General features: G+C 38.4%; 2 protein-coding genes across 2 annotated transcripts; one reads left to right on the top strand and one right to left on the bottom strand.

Annotated features, from left to right (window-relative positions):
- The first annotated feature begins 7,905 nt into the window (after positions 1-7,905).
- LOC133321925 (glyceraldehyde-3-phosphate dehydrogenase 2) lies at positions 7,906-8,936 on the top strand. The gene has a single exon (XM_061530995.1). It carries the CDS (start codon positions 7,934-7,936, stop codon positions 8,930-8,932), a length of 999 nt encoding a protein of 332 aa, XP_061386979.1. The 5' UTR covers positions 7,906-7,933; the 3' UTR covers positions 8,933-8,936.
- Positions 8,937-15,933: 6,997 nt separating this feature from the next.
- LOC133321923 (nuclear nucleic acid-binding protein C1D-like) lies at positions 15,934-16,422 on the bottom strand. Its single transcript, XM_061530993.1, has 2 exons — positions 16,189-16,422; positions 15,934-16,116 (listed from the first exon to the last, which is right to left on the bottom strand). The coding sequence occupies exons 1-2, from the start codon at positions 16,420-16,422 to the stop codon at positions 15,934-15,936; spliced, it is 417 nt and encodes a 138-aa protein (XP_061386977.1).
- Between the last annotated feature and the right edge of the window lie 218 nt (positions 16,423-16,640).

The raw sequence follows: 16,640 nt of genomic DNA, 5'->3' as shown, positions 1-16,640 counted from the left end.
GTGTATGTGGTGAAATATCTTCTCTATCTGTAATTTTAACAATAAAAAAATATTTTTGTAAAATAAAAAAAACCAAGCTCAAAACTACACACATACAACTACAAAAAACTTGGAAGAAAAATCAACGAAGACAAATTATGAAATAAAAAAAAAATGTTTACAAAAACAACAAGAAGAATATGGAATTCGTCTACAGTCCAGAATTACACTGTATTAGGAGAATTGCAGATATTTTTAATAAAAAATCGAAAAAAGAAGTTCCAGAAATAGTCTAAAAACCAATTTAGTCCATTGGCCATTTTTGTATATAATGGACTTAGTATAAGCACATTGTAATGATCGGATCAGATTAGATTCTTACAGATTCTGAAGTAGGGTAAATATTTTGCATATTTTTTGGGCCGGTAGTACAAAATTTTCTGAGGATTCGAACACATTGTCCAGCCGAATTGGCTGTAATTTAATATGTTTAATTCTGATTAGCTAACAAACTCACTTACTTAGCTGGTTTGTGGCAGAACGGTTGTTTCATAAACTGATCTTAAAAATAATTTCCAAGCGCGTCGGTCTTGCGCGCATCTCATCCAAATTGAGATCTCACAAGATGGACTAGCCAACGTAATCGCTACAACTCTATCCGTCTGACTATGTCGATGACCGAGAATAAATGATATATCTCATGGTTCATTCGTCGGCGATATTCAACATCGACGCAGATTGACCCATTGATCATCCCGAGAATTTTTCTCTCAAACACTCTAAGAGATGGCTCATCAAATACCCATGCTTCAGATCCACAAAACAGCACAGGTATTATCAGCTTTTTGTGGAGTGTGATGTGGGCCTGGCGGGAGATGGCCATGTTTCTAAACTGCTTACTTAGACCATGGTAGCATCTGTTGGCCAACATTATTCTTCTCCGAATTTTAGAACTGATGTTATTAGTTGTATTGTATGGCGGTACCAAGGTATATAAACTCTTTAACTACCTCGAAGCTGTAGTTTTCAAATTCCACAGTTGGTCTATGTCTACTGGAGCTTGGTCCTTTCGCCATTTACATCCAGTCCCACTTTGGGCAGACTCCTTGTCAATTCGCAATGTTCGACACATTATATCGATGTCATCGGCGTAGGCGAGTGGCATCTTGTATGACATTTTCCAGCAGGATGTTAAACAGGTCACAGGACAAACTGTCACCTTGTCTGAATCCTCGTTCGGTATTAAAGGGCTCCGAGAGGTTCTTTCCTACTTTAACTGCTGCCATTGTACCTATTAATGTTATCCTGCATAGCCGTATTAATTTTGCAGGAATGCCGAACGCGGACATTTCTTTAAATACCTCTGAACGGATAGGGATGTCGAATGCGGATTTATAGTCGACAAATAGATGGAAGGTGTCAATGTGTTTTTCGTAGATCTTTTCGATCATTAATTTGCCAGGTCTGAAGCCGCATTGGTATGGTCCAACAATGACATTGATTCAAATCGGCTTCAATCGTTCACACAGCCCACTGGATAGCACTTTATATGCGATGGGGAGGAGACTAATTCCTCTATAGTTGGCACATATCGTGTTGTTTCCTTTTCTTTTGCACGGGACACAGGATGCTGAGGTTTCAATCATTGGGCATGAATTCATCTAGCCAAATTGTACTAATCAGCTGGTGCATTCTCCTGACTATCATCTGACTACCGGTATTGAATAAGGCTGCTAATCCATCGACACCTGCTGCTTTATTGTTCTTCAGCCGATTAATTGCTACTCTGACCTCGTCTTGTCTATACCGTCATCTCTTATTGGTTCTGGGGTATCTTCTTCACCGCCACTATTTGATACTAGAAGCCTTTCAAAATGCTCCTTCCAGATCCTCAACACACTGTCTGTATCTGTCATCAGGTTTCCATCTTCATGTGCCTGCACTAAAGCCTTCGGTCTGGTATTTTGCTCGTCGTTGGTAAAATTTCCGGCCTTTATTCTGACTCCTATACATCTCGATTTGCTCACGTCCACGTTTTTTCTTCTTTTTTCGGAAAATGTGTTTCTCCTCTCTCCTTTTCGCCCGATAATTCTCCATCGCAACTTTCTGCCGGGTTGCCCTATACGCTGCGTTTTTCACATTAGTAGCATTCAGACACTACTGGCCGCACCATGGTTTTCTTGATGGTGGTATTTGGTACCCAAGTGTTGTTGTAGGGATACTTTGTCATTGTCCTTCTATACTATTATCGGGACAACAAGTGCTTTCGTCAAGCAGGTGGGTATGTTGAGCTTTGCAGCATTTCGACGCCGAGTTTCCGTGTTAAATTAGATCGCACCCTTGCTGTTACATTAAGACGGGTGCGAACCATGGCTGCCACAAGGTAATGGTCCGAATCGTTATTCGCTCCTCGTATCGATCGAAGGTCTAAAAACACTGGATGGATGCCTTCCGTCTATCACAACATGATAGATTAGATTTATCGTTGTTTGATCGGCAGATATCCAGATGACCTTGTGTATATCGAGTGAATCTGCGTAGAAAATATTTATCTCTTAACCCGACATGAAACTTCGTTTGTAAAATAATGTGTCTTTTCGGAAACATTTTTTTTTTTGCAGTTCTGGAACAGAGACAATTGTAAATTGTAATTGAAAAAATGAGGACACGGAATAACAGTCAATTTAAAAAAGAATATAAAAGAAATTGCATCCAAACCAGCCACAACACATTTTTTTTGTAAAGAAATAAATGTATGCATATGTACGTAAGTAAGTAAAATAAATGTATATTGTTGTAAATTTTTCCAAACAAATGACGAAATACATTTTCGTCACACTAAATATAAGACAAATCTATTTTTTGTGAATGTCAAATCTCCTCCCCTAGCTAAGCACCTTACGATGTGAAGAAATTACAACAACAAAACACCTAAAAACATTTTTAATTGTGATTATAGTCTCTTCTATACAAAAATAAATACAACAACAACAAAAAACAATTAATAAATCAACAGCAACAACAAATGTAAGAAAAAATAAAACAAATCGAAAAATAAAAAAAATAAAATATTTGTTATTTTTGTCTTAAAAAAACAATAATAAAAAATACAGGAATAAAAAAGTAAACAAAAAATGTATTTTTATTTATTAAAAAAATATAAAAACATAATTATTTTCAATTTAGTTTAAAAAGAAGAAATAGCATTTGAGTTTTCTATTTCAAGCGGCAATTTGTTGTTTTTACTTGGCCCAGTAAAACCAATTCGCTGCTTAGTGGTCTCAAAACGACACCTGACAACATGAAGTTCGGGTCGGATTGGCGTGTGCTTTTCCTGCAGTTCTCTCAAAATTACCGACAAACTGTATTGATCTTATACCTGTTTTCTTGGTAGACTTGAAAATATACGTCAATATTTGCTGCAAACATAATCCTCTGAGTGCTACCCAGCGTGCTGTGTGAACGACTGAAGCCAATGGTCAATGACATTATTCGATCATACCAATGCAACTTCAGGCCTGGCAAATCCGCCATTGAACAGATTTTCACTCTGCGCCAGATCCTAAAAAAAACACGAAAAACACATCGACACATTCCTCATATTCGTCGACTATAAAGCCGCATTCGACAGCCCCATAGGTTCGGAGGTGTTTAAAGCCATGTCTGCGTTTGGCATTCCTGCAAAATTAATAGGCTATGCAGGATATCTTTAACTGGTACAATGTCAGCAGTTAATGTAGGAAAGGACCTCTAAGAGCGCTTCAATACCAAACGAGGATTCAGACAAGGTAACAGTTTGTCGTGTGACCTTTTTAACATCCTGCTGGAAAAGGTCATACGAGATGCAAATATGAACAAAAAATGGCACTCTGTACACTAAACAACATATGTTTCCCGACTATGCCGACGACATCGACATAATGGGTCAAACATTGCGAACGGTAACAGCCACATTTGACCAAATTGAGAAGGAGTCTGCCCTAGTGGGACTGGCAGTATGGTATCAGCGCGCAAGACGTCCAGTAAACTCGGACCAATTGTGGAACTTGAAAACTACAGCTTCGAGAGGTAGTGAACGATTTTACATACCTCGGTACGGTACAGAACTAATAACATCAGCTTTGAAATCCGGAGGAGAATAATGTTGGCCAACAGATGCTTCTATGGTCTTAGTCAGCAAATCAAAAGCAAGGCCACCCACCTCTTGACAGATCAAACTCATACTTTACAAGACGCTGATACTACTCGTGCTGTTGTATGGATCTGAAGCATGGGTACTTGCGCAAGGAGATGAGGCAGCACTTGGAGTGTTTGAAAGACAATTTCTCCGAAAGATCTTTGGGGCAATCTGCGTCGATAGTGAATATCTCCGTCGAATGAACCGTGAGCTATACTATGAACTATGAGCTATATATTCTTGGACATCGACATAAACGGATCGATCTGCAATGACTACGTTGGCTAGGCCATCCTGTAAGAATGGATGAAGATCCCCCCACTCAAAAGGCATATAAAAGCGAGCCAAGAGATAGTCCACACAGTAGGTGAAGGCCACGAATCCGATTGAAAGATCATGTAGAAGACAACATCTCGGAACAGGGTTTTTCAAATTGGAAGCGCACAGGACCGACGCGCCTGAAAATCTTTTTTAAAAACGGCTTATGGAACAACCGTTCTGTCATAAGCCAGCTAAGTAAGTAAAGACGATTTTGTAACAACATTTTTTCAATTGGTAGTTATGGAGAGATTTTTCATACTTGTCATGTGCCAGTTGTTGTTGTTATTCTCTGTGTACATACAATTTCATTCATTAAGAAGACACACATTTTTTCCATATAATAGATGGTGGGCTGCAGAGAACGAACAATAATAGTATACAGAAATTGATTAATAAAATACACACAGATACGCACCCTCCCAAAAATAGACAAAATAAAATTGCTACAATATGCCGAAAAAAAGGACACATCAATGTCAAAAGAGAGAAAAAAAAACATTTTTATTATGAAAATCCATACACGCAATACTTGCTTAGAGGTGACACCAAGGAATCACCAAAATTGAATGTGTTAACTACTGGTTTTAAAAATGTCAAGAACAATTGTAACTTTTGTTATTTTATTGGTCAGGTCAGGGTTTTTTTGTTATTGATATTGGCAAATCAATTTCAAGTTGACCTTTATTGCATGTAAAAATTGCATGTTACCAAAACATTTATAAAATTTTGCAAAATAGGTGATTTACTTTTTGGATTATCAGTTAATCATAATTAAAGATAGTTATTTTTTCTGTATAATTGTTTAGCAATTTTTTTGTAACTTAGTTCAATAAAAAAATAAACATAAGTAATTGTAAAAAGTTTTAAGTACGGCCTCCACATTTTGTATTTAAAGTTCGAAGTTGGGGAATATCAGTCAACTCCTTCTGGTACACAGTGGCTAGGGCTAGGCCTAAATGCGGGCTATAGTTCATTATCGAACTTTACGTTCTAGCAGGTGAAATGATTACAATAGAATCTTAAAACCAAACCCAAAACGCGGAATAAATCAGATAACTATTTTAATATAAAAAGGGGGTTATATGGGGACTACCACAAAAAGGGGGAATTAATAATTTTTGGTAGGGAGACTTGTTACCATATATGACTACAAAATACCAAATTGCAGCGAATTCGTTTGAAAAACGCGCTCATGATCCCCAAAATACCGAAAATTGGGGGTACCCCTATATGGGGGCTATCCGAAGAAATTGGCCTACATCGTAATTTTTTGTAGAGAGATTTTATACCTATTAAAAATTCAAAATACTAAATAACAGCCTATTCGGTGGAAAAATAAAAACCCCCAAAATACTGAAAATTAGGAGGTACCGTTATATGGGGCTAACAGAAAAAGTTGACCTATATTTTCAATTTTTTGTGGAGAAATTTAGTACCCAATAAGAACACAATGTACCAAATTTCAGCGAATTCGGTTGAAAAACGCGCTCAAGAACCCCAAAATACCGAAAATGGGATATATGCCTTCTTCTTCTTCGAACTTGACCTGCCTGCAGACAAAAAACAAACTTCTGCGAAATTTCAGCGATCTATCTCAATTATTTCAGAAGATAGCGTGATTACAACAGACGGACGAACATGGGTAGATCGTCTTAGAATTTTACCCTTATCAAGAATATATATACTTTATAAGGTCGGAAATGAATATTTCGATGAGTTACACACGTAGACCAAAAATTAATATACCCTCCATACTATAGTAGCCATGGAACAAGCTCGTCGTCTATCTTATTCACTTCTATGTTGGTTTGTCCTGGAGCCCAACATAATTTAATCATACGTCGTGTATCATGAAGAGGAGCATCCTTGCAATTATGAACCGTGTTTGATTTAATAGTGCACGACTTTAATGCCTTTAAGGCCGCCTAACTATCGACATGTATATATATATAAGTATATATATATATATATATATATATATGACTAGTTTCATGCAGTAAACTCCTGCAAACGGTAAGAGATAAGGAGCCACTAGCCCCGGATACCCTACTAGGAAACTCTACTCTGATGTCGTTAAAGTCGTTATGAGAGGAAGTATAAGCACTGATGTGAGTACAGAATCTCTTTTTAAATATCCCTTCCAACATTGGAAGACTATTCCTAAGAAAAAAATACTTTTAATCAGGACATCAAAAGCTACAAATTGATATCCATTTTGTCATAGTTAATTTTAAATAAATGGGAAATTTTTTGGATCCTAACGAAATCTTGGAGGCCCATATCATAGGAGGTCCATATAATCTAGACCTCTTGTGCTATTTATGATAACAAACTGAAAAACGTCATCCACGGCCGACTGGACTTAAGTACAAACTAGTTCATATTGAGAATGTAGCCGCCAAGGTCGAATTAAAGTTCGGCCACACAATACCCTCCATACTGAATACATTGTAAAGCCAAATTCGTAACGTGTATAAATCATTATAACCAGGATCTCATATGTTATAACTATGGATATACGAGTTCCGGAATTTTGAATGAATTTAGTAGGACTTACTCTATATTGTTTGTATAACATCTATGTCTACATAACAATGCAATGATTTCCTTCATGTTTCCTTGAAACAGATGATAGGATACAGGAACAGGCTTTGTAAAACATTATATACACACATTTTTGTGCCTATGTACATATAAAAACCATTTACTTTCTCTATATATTTTGATATCTTCAGATATCCTTCGTTGTAAATATGTACATATGTATGTACATTTTCACCCTCAATTAGAAAACAATTCAAACTCCCAACAACAAAAAATCATCCCCACTTGGAATTCCCAAAAAAGGAAAATGTGCCACAATTGGGATTTTTCCCCATATTATTTTTTATTAATTAAATTATTTTAAGAGATCTGAGATCTAAATGTAAATTATTAAATTGAAAATTAAATTTATTCAATTTATTTATTCAAACAAAAAAATATAAATTAAATTTGTCGTAATTTCCCCCCCAATAGCATCTCTCAAATCTAACCCACCACCAATCTGGCAACATTGCCATCCACACGAAAAACAACTCTGACTAAAAACACTTTCGTTGAATCGTTGTTCGTCAAAAGCGAAACAAACCCCCCACCCTGCCGCGCACACATTTCGATATACCCGTCCTCTTCTAATGCATTCAATAAAATGCCGGCTGGCGAACGCCAAACAGAGAAGCTTTCTTTCGTCGTGTGCGTGTGTTTGTGATTTGCATGAACGTCCTTCAACTGACATTGAAATACCCAACCCCCCGCATTGTAAACTCAACGAAGATTCGTACAAAGTCGATGAGCGAAGAACCACAACTAGACAACAGCACAGTTTATTCCGCAAGAGCAAGCTGTACGGTACGGTTGCAGAGAGACTTTCTGATTTCCAGTTTTCTTATTAAAGTGAATAACTAAAACAACAACATGTCCAAAATCGGTATTAACGGATTCGGTCGTATTGGCCGTTTGGTATTGCGTGCCGCCATCGATAAGGGCGCCCAGGTTGTTGCCGTCAACGATCCCTTCATCGATGTCAACTACATGGTCTACTTGTTCAAATTCGACTCCACCCATGGTCGTTTCAAGGGTACCGTTGCCGCCGAAGGTGGCAAATTGGTTGTCAACGGTCAAGCCATCACCGTCTTCAGTGAACGCGACCCCGCCAACATTAACTGGGCCAGCGCTGGTGCCGAATATGTTGTTGAATCCACCGGTGTCTTCACCACCATCGACAAGGCCTCCGCTCATTTCAAGGGTGGTGCCAAGAAGGTCATCATCTCTGCCCCCTCGGCTGATGCCCCCATGTTCGTATGCGGTGTCAACTTGGATGCCTACAAGCCAGACATGAAAGTCGTATCCAACGCCTCCTGCACCACCAACTGCTTGGCTCCCTTGGCCAAGGTTATCCACGATAACTTCGAAATCGTTGAAGGTCTCATGACCACTGTCCATGCCACCACTGCCACCCAAAAGACCGTTGACGGTCCCTCTGGCAAATTGTGGCGTGATGGCCGTGGTGCTGCCCAAAACATCATTCCTGCTGCCACCGGTGCCGCCAAGGCTGTCGGCAAAGTTATCCCTGCTTTGAACGGTAAACTCACTGGTATGGCTTTCCGTGTCCCCACACCCAATGTATCGGTTGTCGATTTGACTGTCCGCCTTGGCAAGCCAGCCAACTATGAAGCCATCAAGGCTAAGGTTTTGGAAGCTTCCAATGGACCCATGAAGGGTATTTTGGGCTACACCGATGAAGAAGTCGTCTCCACCGATTTCGTCAGTGACACCCACTCCTCGGTGTTCGACGCCAAGGCCGGTATCTCCCTCAACGACAACTTTGTCAAGTTGATCTCATGGTACGACAACGAATTCGGTTACTCCAACCGTGTCATTGACTTGATCAAATACATGCAATCCAAGGATTAAATTGCGGAAGTGGGAGAAGTTGATAAACTATAATATTATTACATTTTAAGTAATTCGCTGTAACACGCTGCAAAGTAACATTTCTAGAGATTTAAAGCCAAAAAAATGAGAAGATACAGCAAGAAATTAATTGAAGAAACAAGTTTACATGAGATGCTTATCAAAAAAGACAGACGCACATCCATCTATCCATCAGACCAGGAGCTGAGCATTTAGTTATCAACAAATTAATTAAGCTATAAAATGTGGAAATTAACCTAATTGTTAACTATTATCAAATAACCAATCCACCTCCTGATACATCATCAAGAAAACAAATTGAAATTCTCTGTTACTCGATTCAATAATTTAAAAATTATATATGATTATAATTATTAGTAGATATTTAAACAAAAAACACACAACGTTAATAAAACCAAAATAAATGTTATCCAAAAAAACATTACTAAAAACACAAAAAAATAACATGTTTTTTAATCATTTTTTGCAAAGTTCTTATATAATCTAAAGAAGGAAAAAATTGCAATAGAGAGCAATTTTCCAATAGGTACAGAAATTTAACGAAGAACGTTAAATGGAGAGAAAATGTAAATTGGGGATTTCTGTATGTAGAAGAGAGAGAAAGAAAGAGCGGGGGAGTTTATTTCATGTAATGGGGGGGAAATTGTCTTGCTCTCTCTCAGCGTACTAAATTCCCCACCGTTACAACGTATGAGAGTGGGCGAGCGAGAACATGAAAAGAACCATATGTGTGTCTGTGGACAATGAGTTGCATCATTTTACATGTGTGTGAGTATGTATGTACTCTGTGTGCTGTAATTTTTTTGCATAAACAAAGATTACCTAAATAACAAGAACAAAAATGCCGCCTTATTATTTAACAATAAAAGACCAAAATAAAACAAAGACGAACAGAAAAAAACATGAAAATAATCAAATAGCTTTTATCTTTAGTGAAATGGTTGCCAATTTTGTTGTATTCTAATCAATGGACTATGTTCTTTCTACTGGCACACAAACCAATATAAATTTCCTGAACTCGCCAACTGCATAGTTACTTTATGAAGAAATCAACTGATTGATAAGCCAGTCCACAAAACCGCCGAAGCAATTTTTTTATCAGGTATGTATCTAACAAAATTTCCACTATATTTATTCCGGAACACGATTATGTCCTAGGGTCAGATGATGGTCAGAAGCATGCACCAGCTGATTAGTACAATTTTGCTAGATGAATTCAAGCTCAATGATTGGAACCTCAGCATCCTTTGGTCCTGCTCAAAAAATGAGAAAAGACGATATGTGCCAACTGTAGAGTAATAAGTCTACTTCCTATCGCATGCTGTGTAAACGACCATAAGAAAGCGGCTTCAGGCCCGGCAAATCCATCATTGACCAAGTTTTCACACTGCGCCAGATCCTGGAAAAAACCCACCAAAAACACATCGACACATTCCATTGACTATAAAGCCGCATTCGACAGCCCAAATCCGTTCAGAGGTGTTTAAAGCCATGTCTGTGGCTATGCAGGATAACTTTAAGTGACAGAAGGTCAGAAAGGACCTTTCGGAGCCCTTCAATACCGAACGAACGATTCAGACAAGGCGACAGCCAACCAAAGTGGTTCTGGCTGTAAATAGCGAGAAGACCAAGTTGATGGTATTAACGCGCAAGATGTCTAGTAGACTCGGATAAGTAGTACAATTTGGCTAGAGAAATGCATGCTCAATGATTGGAACCTCAGCATCCTGTGTCCCGTGCACAAAAAAGGGGACAAGACGATATGGGCCAAATACAGAAGAACAAATCTCCTTCCCATCGCGTATAAAGTGCGATGGGAAGGAGATAATGCCATTGACCAATAATGGTCAATGGCATTATTGGATCATACCATTGCGACTTCAGGCCTGGCAAATCCACCATTGTCATACGAGATGCAAATACGAACAGAAATGATACTCTATACACCAAACAGCATATCCTACTTGCCTACATCGACATAATGGGTCGAACATTGCAAGCGGTAACAGCCACCTTTGAACGAATTCAAAAGGAGACTGCCCAAAGTGGGTCTGACAGTAAATGGCGAGAAGACCAAACTGAGTGTATCAAGATCTCCAGTGGAATCCGACCAACTGTGGAACATGAACACTAGAGATTCGAGGTAGTGAACGATTTTTTTTACCTCGATACCACCATAAACAAAACTAATAACATCAGTTTTGAAATTCGTAGGAGAATAGTGTTGACCAACAGCTGCTACTATGGTCTGAGTATGCAACTCAAAAGCAAGGCCACCTCTCGCCAGACCAAACTTACACTCTACATGATGCTCATACTACCCCTGCTGTTATATAGATCTGAAGCATGGGTACTTGCCCAAGGAGATGAGGCAACTTTTGGTGTGTTTGAGAAAAAAATTCTGCGGAAGATCTATGGGCCGATATGCATCGACGGTGAATATCGTCGTCGAATGAACCATGAGCTATACCCTCTATTCTCGGACATCGACATAGTCAGATGGATCGAGCTGCGGCGACTACCTTGGCTAGGCCATGTTGTGAGAATGGATGAGAATTCCCCCACTCAAAAGGCATATAAAAGCGAGCCAAGTGATGTTTCTCGCAGAAAGGGAAGGCCACGAATCCGATGGAAAGATCAAGTAGAAGACAACATCTTGGAACATGGTCTTTCAAATTGAATGAGATGCGCACAAGACTGACGTGCTTTGACATTTTTTTAAAGCTCGGGTTATGAAACAACCTTTCTGTCACAAGCCAGCTAAGTAAGAAAGTACCTATGGTAAAAATTTCAAAACCCTGGGCCCTTTAACTGGTCCCAAGTTATTGTACCCACATGCAGAAATGATGTTGTGTCATATTGTGAAAATATATTTTCATTTCATTAAAATTCTTATTTGTTTGTTTATTTCTAAAACTCCAAAGGCAAAAGGTCACCTTCCAGTTCGACCGCTAGCCGTTGTTATTCGTCATAAAAACAAACAAGTCATATTGCCAGCAAGCACATTTGTACACAAATGTATATGTAGGCATGTAGGCATGTCACACAGAAACAAATCGTCTCGCAAATTCCTAATACAGTAAAAGTAGCTGGGCCAGAAGTGTGGTGGAGATCATTGCCCCCCTCAACGTACATATACAGATGGTGTGTGTATAAATTGCCCATGCATATGTATATATATATATAATAATAATATATATATATATATATATATGAATGGTTGGTTGGCTGGTTGATGGCACGTTTACTTTCAATATCAACGTCACCACGAACAGCAGCAGCAGCGCAAAAAAAAAAACAAAACACACCCCCCTAATCATTTGCACCTCACTGCAGGGTAAATACCTACACACATAGTGTGTATTGTGTATCATTGGAACCCATATAATTTCGTTTTCATTTATTAATTTTACATCATGCCGGGTGGTATCCCGAAATAAAGAAAATTTCTGCTGGCACCATCATCTGTATACTCTACAGTATAGAGCGATGTGTTGTGTTTTTTTGTTACATTGTGAAAAAAAGTGAAAGTTTTTTCTGTCGGTTGGGGACAATGAACGACATTTTAGAAATGTTCTTCATTTCAATTCTATAATAAGAATTGTATCTACTATACGCACTATGCACAAAATCTCTTCGAATCGAAAAGCAAGTGAAACAACAAAACACTAAAGTACGGGACTAGATTTTTGGTTTCAGTTAAGTTCAAAGAACGGTCGCGGATCATTTTGAAATTTTTATCTCATGTATACCTAGGGGGCATGTTAATAACCCATACATGCAAATATATGGACATCCAAAGTTTCGCTATGACCCATTCCCATTCAGTTTAAATGTTTTAGCCATAGCCATAATAACCATATTTATTATTTTAAAACTCTGAAAATAAATGGACATCCGCAAGGCAAAAGGTAACCATTTCGGCCCCTTGACTTATTTTATTTGTATACCCTTCACCACACTGTGGTACAAGGTATTATGTCTTTTTGCATATGTTTGTAACAGGCAAAAGGAAACGAGATAGACCCGTGGTTCCTATTGAGAATATGCATAGAATCACTTTCTAAGTCGATTTATGCATGACAGTCCATCCGTCCGTCTGTCTGTCCATGTTAAATTGTAAACAAAGTACAGGTAGCATTTATGAATCGAATTGGATGAAATTTAGCTCAGCTCATTTATTTGGTTCAAAGACGAATCCTGTTAAAATTGGGAAAAGTCGATTCAGATTTAACTCCCATATATATTTTCGTCCGATTAAATGGTGCACCAAAGTCCCTAAATATCTTTCAATATGCACGAAATTTATCACAGCGTACTGAATTAAGCCTGGAATGTTGTGTGCTAAGTTTCGGGGAAATCGGTTTAGATTTCGGTATAGCTCCCATATGTACTTTCCTCCAATTTTATTTAAATGGTGCAGCAAAATCCCTATATATCCTATATATCATGAAAATCGGTTAAGATTTTCATATATAGCACTCATATATATAATAGTCCGATTTAAGGTAAATGGTGCATCAAAGTCCCTAAATATCTTTCAATGTGCACGAAATTTGGCACAGCATACTGAATTAAGCCTAGAATGATGTTTACAAGTTTCGGGAAAATCGGTACAAATTTCGGTATAGCTCCACAAAAATACTTTGCTCCGATTTTATGTAAATGATGCAGCAAAATCCCTATATATCCTTCGATTTGCATGAATTGAGTCTAGAATGGCGTGTGGTATGTTTCGGGAACATCGATTTAGATTTGCGATTGAGACTTGAATGACATTATTGCGTTGTGTTGAAATTAGTGCAGATGTAGCTAGCTACCATGTGTGTTTCAAACGGGTGTCTGACTGAGATTAAATTTTTAACAGTGCGACGTACAGAATAGCGTGTATCAAGGCATGAGTATGTTTCTTCGAGGGAACATTGACATGCAATTGTAAGGATACATATGTACAATATACCCAAAGTGGTAAAGGGTATCATATAGTCGGTCGGACTGGACCTACTTTCCTTACTTTTTTTATACGTTATATTAAAATATGCGCCGTTTTTTTTTAATTAAAACAGTCAGTGTTGCGACAGATATTTACCACCAGTCTATAGTTTGCAGAGGTCACGAAGTAGACTTGATGATAGAACGGTTGATCCATATTCCGAACTTAAAAAAGATTTCCAGGCGCAACGGTCCTGTTCACATCTCATCTAATTTAGAAGACCATTTTCGTAGATGTTGTCTTCTACTTGACCTTTCCATCGAATCCATGGCTTTCCCCATCTGCGCGAACCATCACTTGGCTCGCTTTTATATGCCACTTTTGAGCTGGGGCATCTTCATTCATACTCACAAGATGGCCCAGCCAACGTAGTCGTTGCAGCTCGATCCATCTGACTATGTCGATATCTGAGAATAGATGGTATAGCTCATGGTTCGTTCATTCGACAGCAATATTCACTATCGATGCAAATCGGCTCATAGATCTTCCCGAGAATTTTTCACTCAAATACTCCAAGAGCTGACTCATCTGCTTGCGCAAGTACCCATGCTTCAGATCCATACAACAGCACGAGTAATATCAGCTTCTTGTAGAGTGTGAGTTTGGTCGGGGGAGCGGTGACCTTGCTTTTGATTTGCTTACTCAGACCATAGTAGCATCTGTTGGCCAACTCCATTCTCCTCTGGATTTCAAAGCTGATGTTATTAGTTTTGTTTATGGCGGTACCGAGGTATATAAAATCGTTAAATACCTCTAAGCTGTAGTTTTCAAATTCCACAGTTGGTTCGAGCCTATTGGACGTCTTGCGCGTTGATACCAACAGGTTGATATTTTCGCCATTTACTGCCAGTCCCACTTTGGCAGACTTCTCAATTCGTTCAAAGGTGGCTCTTACCGCTTGCAATGTTCGACCTATTATGTCGATATCGTCGGCGAAGGCGAGTAACATATGCTGTTTGGTGTACAGTGTGCCATTTCTGTTCACATTTGCACCTCGTATGACCTTTTCAAGCAGGATGTTGAACATGTCACACGACAAACTGTCACCTTGTCTGAATCCTTGTTCGGTATTGAAGGGCTCCGAGAGGTCCTTTCCTAATTTAACTGCTGATATTGTAAAAGTTAAAATTTTTCTGCATATCCGTATTAATTTTGCAGGAATGCCATGCAAATATGGCTTTAAACACCTCTGAACGGATAGGGCTGTCGAATGTTTCTTCATATTCGAGGAATAGGTGGAATGTGTCGATATGTTTTCCGTGGGTTTTTCCATGATCTGGCGCAGAGTGAAAATATGATCAATGGTGGATTTGCCAGGCCTGAAGCCGCATTGGTATGGTCCAATAATGTCATTGGCTTCAGTCGTTCACACAGCACGCTGGATAACACTTTATATGCGATGGGAATTTAATGTTAGTTTAGAAAAATATTGCGATTTGCTAAGTTTGGATCAAATCAGACATTTTGATATTGAATTTAATTTTTTTTCAAATGGTATGGTATTTATAGTCCGCGAATTTATAGCATGTGGGACAGCTTCACTATCGACATATTTAGTCACTGGTCTAAGATCATTGCGCCATAATTATTTGACTGAAAACGCTACAGTTGTTGTTCCAGCCTATAGAGGTCTTGCTTGAATAGAGCTTTTCCCTATATAGTTCTTGCTTGAATAGAGCGCCACGAGACCTCTCCTCCTCTCTCTCTTTTTGCCGAGGTACTCCTCCTCTCTCCTTTTGCCGAGGTACTTCGCCTCAATGGAGAGTTCTAGGGCTGTTCCATCCAGTATTGGAAGGGGGATTATTAGGATAATATAGTTTTTAAAGTCCTGTTCTCGCGCTCTTTTTGACAAACCCTCCCTTTCCTTTTATTATTGTCTATAAAAAGAAATCTATGGTTATTTTAATTATGTATTCAAAGTCCGTTCAATTTCTTATTATTAGTATTCTATATATAACTACATCTACACATCGTTATCATCATCATCCTACGCATCATTATTCGTTGGTATCGGCTTGCCATCTTTGTCATAACGTATGTGTAAACCATGTTTAATAAAACGGCCGGCAGCACCTTTATCCAAGACGGGACGTATTGTATTGCGTTCATAGATTTGTTTATCTCTCAAGATAGTTTGTCGCACACGCGACAACTCATTTTTTATACCATGCTAGAGAAAAAAGAGATACAAAGTCTGCATGAATTTCGATTCATACCCAAACTGTGTATTAATTCCACTTACCTCATTTGGATCCAAGCCCTGCAATTTGACATACATCCAATACAACGAATTTATGGAATAGGCCAAATAATTGTCCAGTTTTACACGTTCCTGGGTCGACAGCTCATCGTAATCCTTGAAACCGCATGCCAGTTGCAGGTCTGCCTCAATTTTGTCCAAACTGGCATCGAAATTTTCCACACAGTTGATGAATTTATCATCATTACGTAGTTCGGCGTAGTCGCGATTAGACATTTTGTTGTGTTTTGATTTTTGGATTTGTTTAGATGTGAAATATTTCACTTATAAATTTAATTTCGTATTCTTTTTGGAACAGAAGAAGAAATTGTGTATCAAAACAAACACATGTCAAATAGAGGTGACACCAATTCGATGACAATTTTATCGATAACATCTATTGATTAATGACTTATGTCATGTTTATACCAGATTACAAAAAACGGAGATGAATG

Source organism: Musca vetustissima, unplaced genomic scaffold, assembly GCF_032173495.1.
Source record: "Musca vetustissima isolate MV318-11 ecotype Yass unplaced genomic scaffold, APGP_CSIRO_Mvet_v1 utg5730, whole genome shotgun sequence".
NCBI lineage: Eukaryota > Metazoa > Arthropoda > Insecta > Diptera > Muscidae > Musca > Musca vetustissima.
This window is presented reverse-complemented; position numbering and strand designations above follow the sequence as displayed.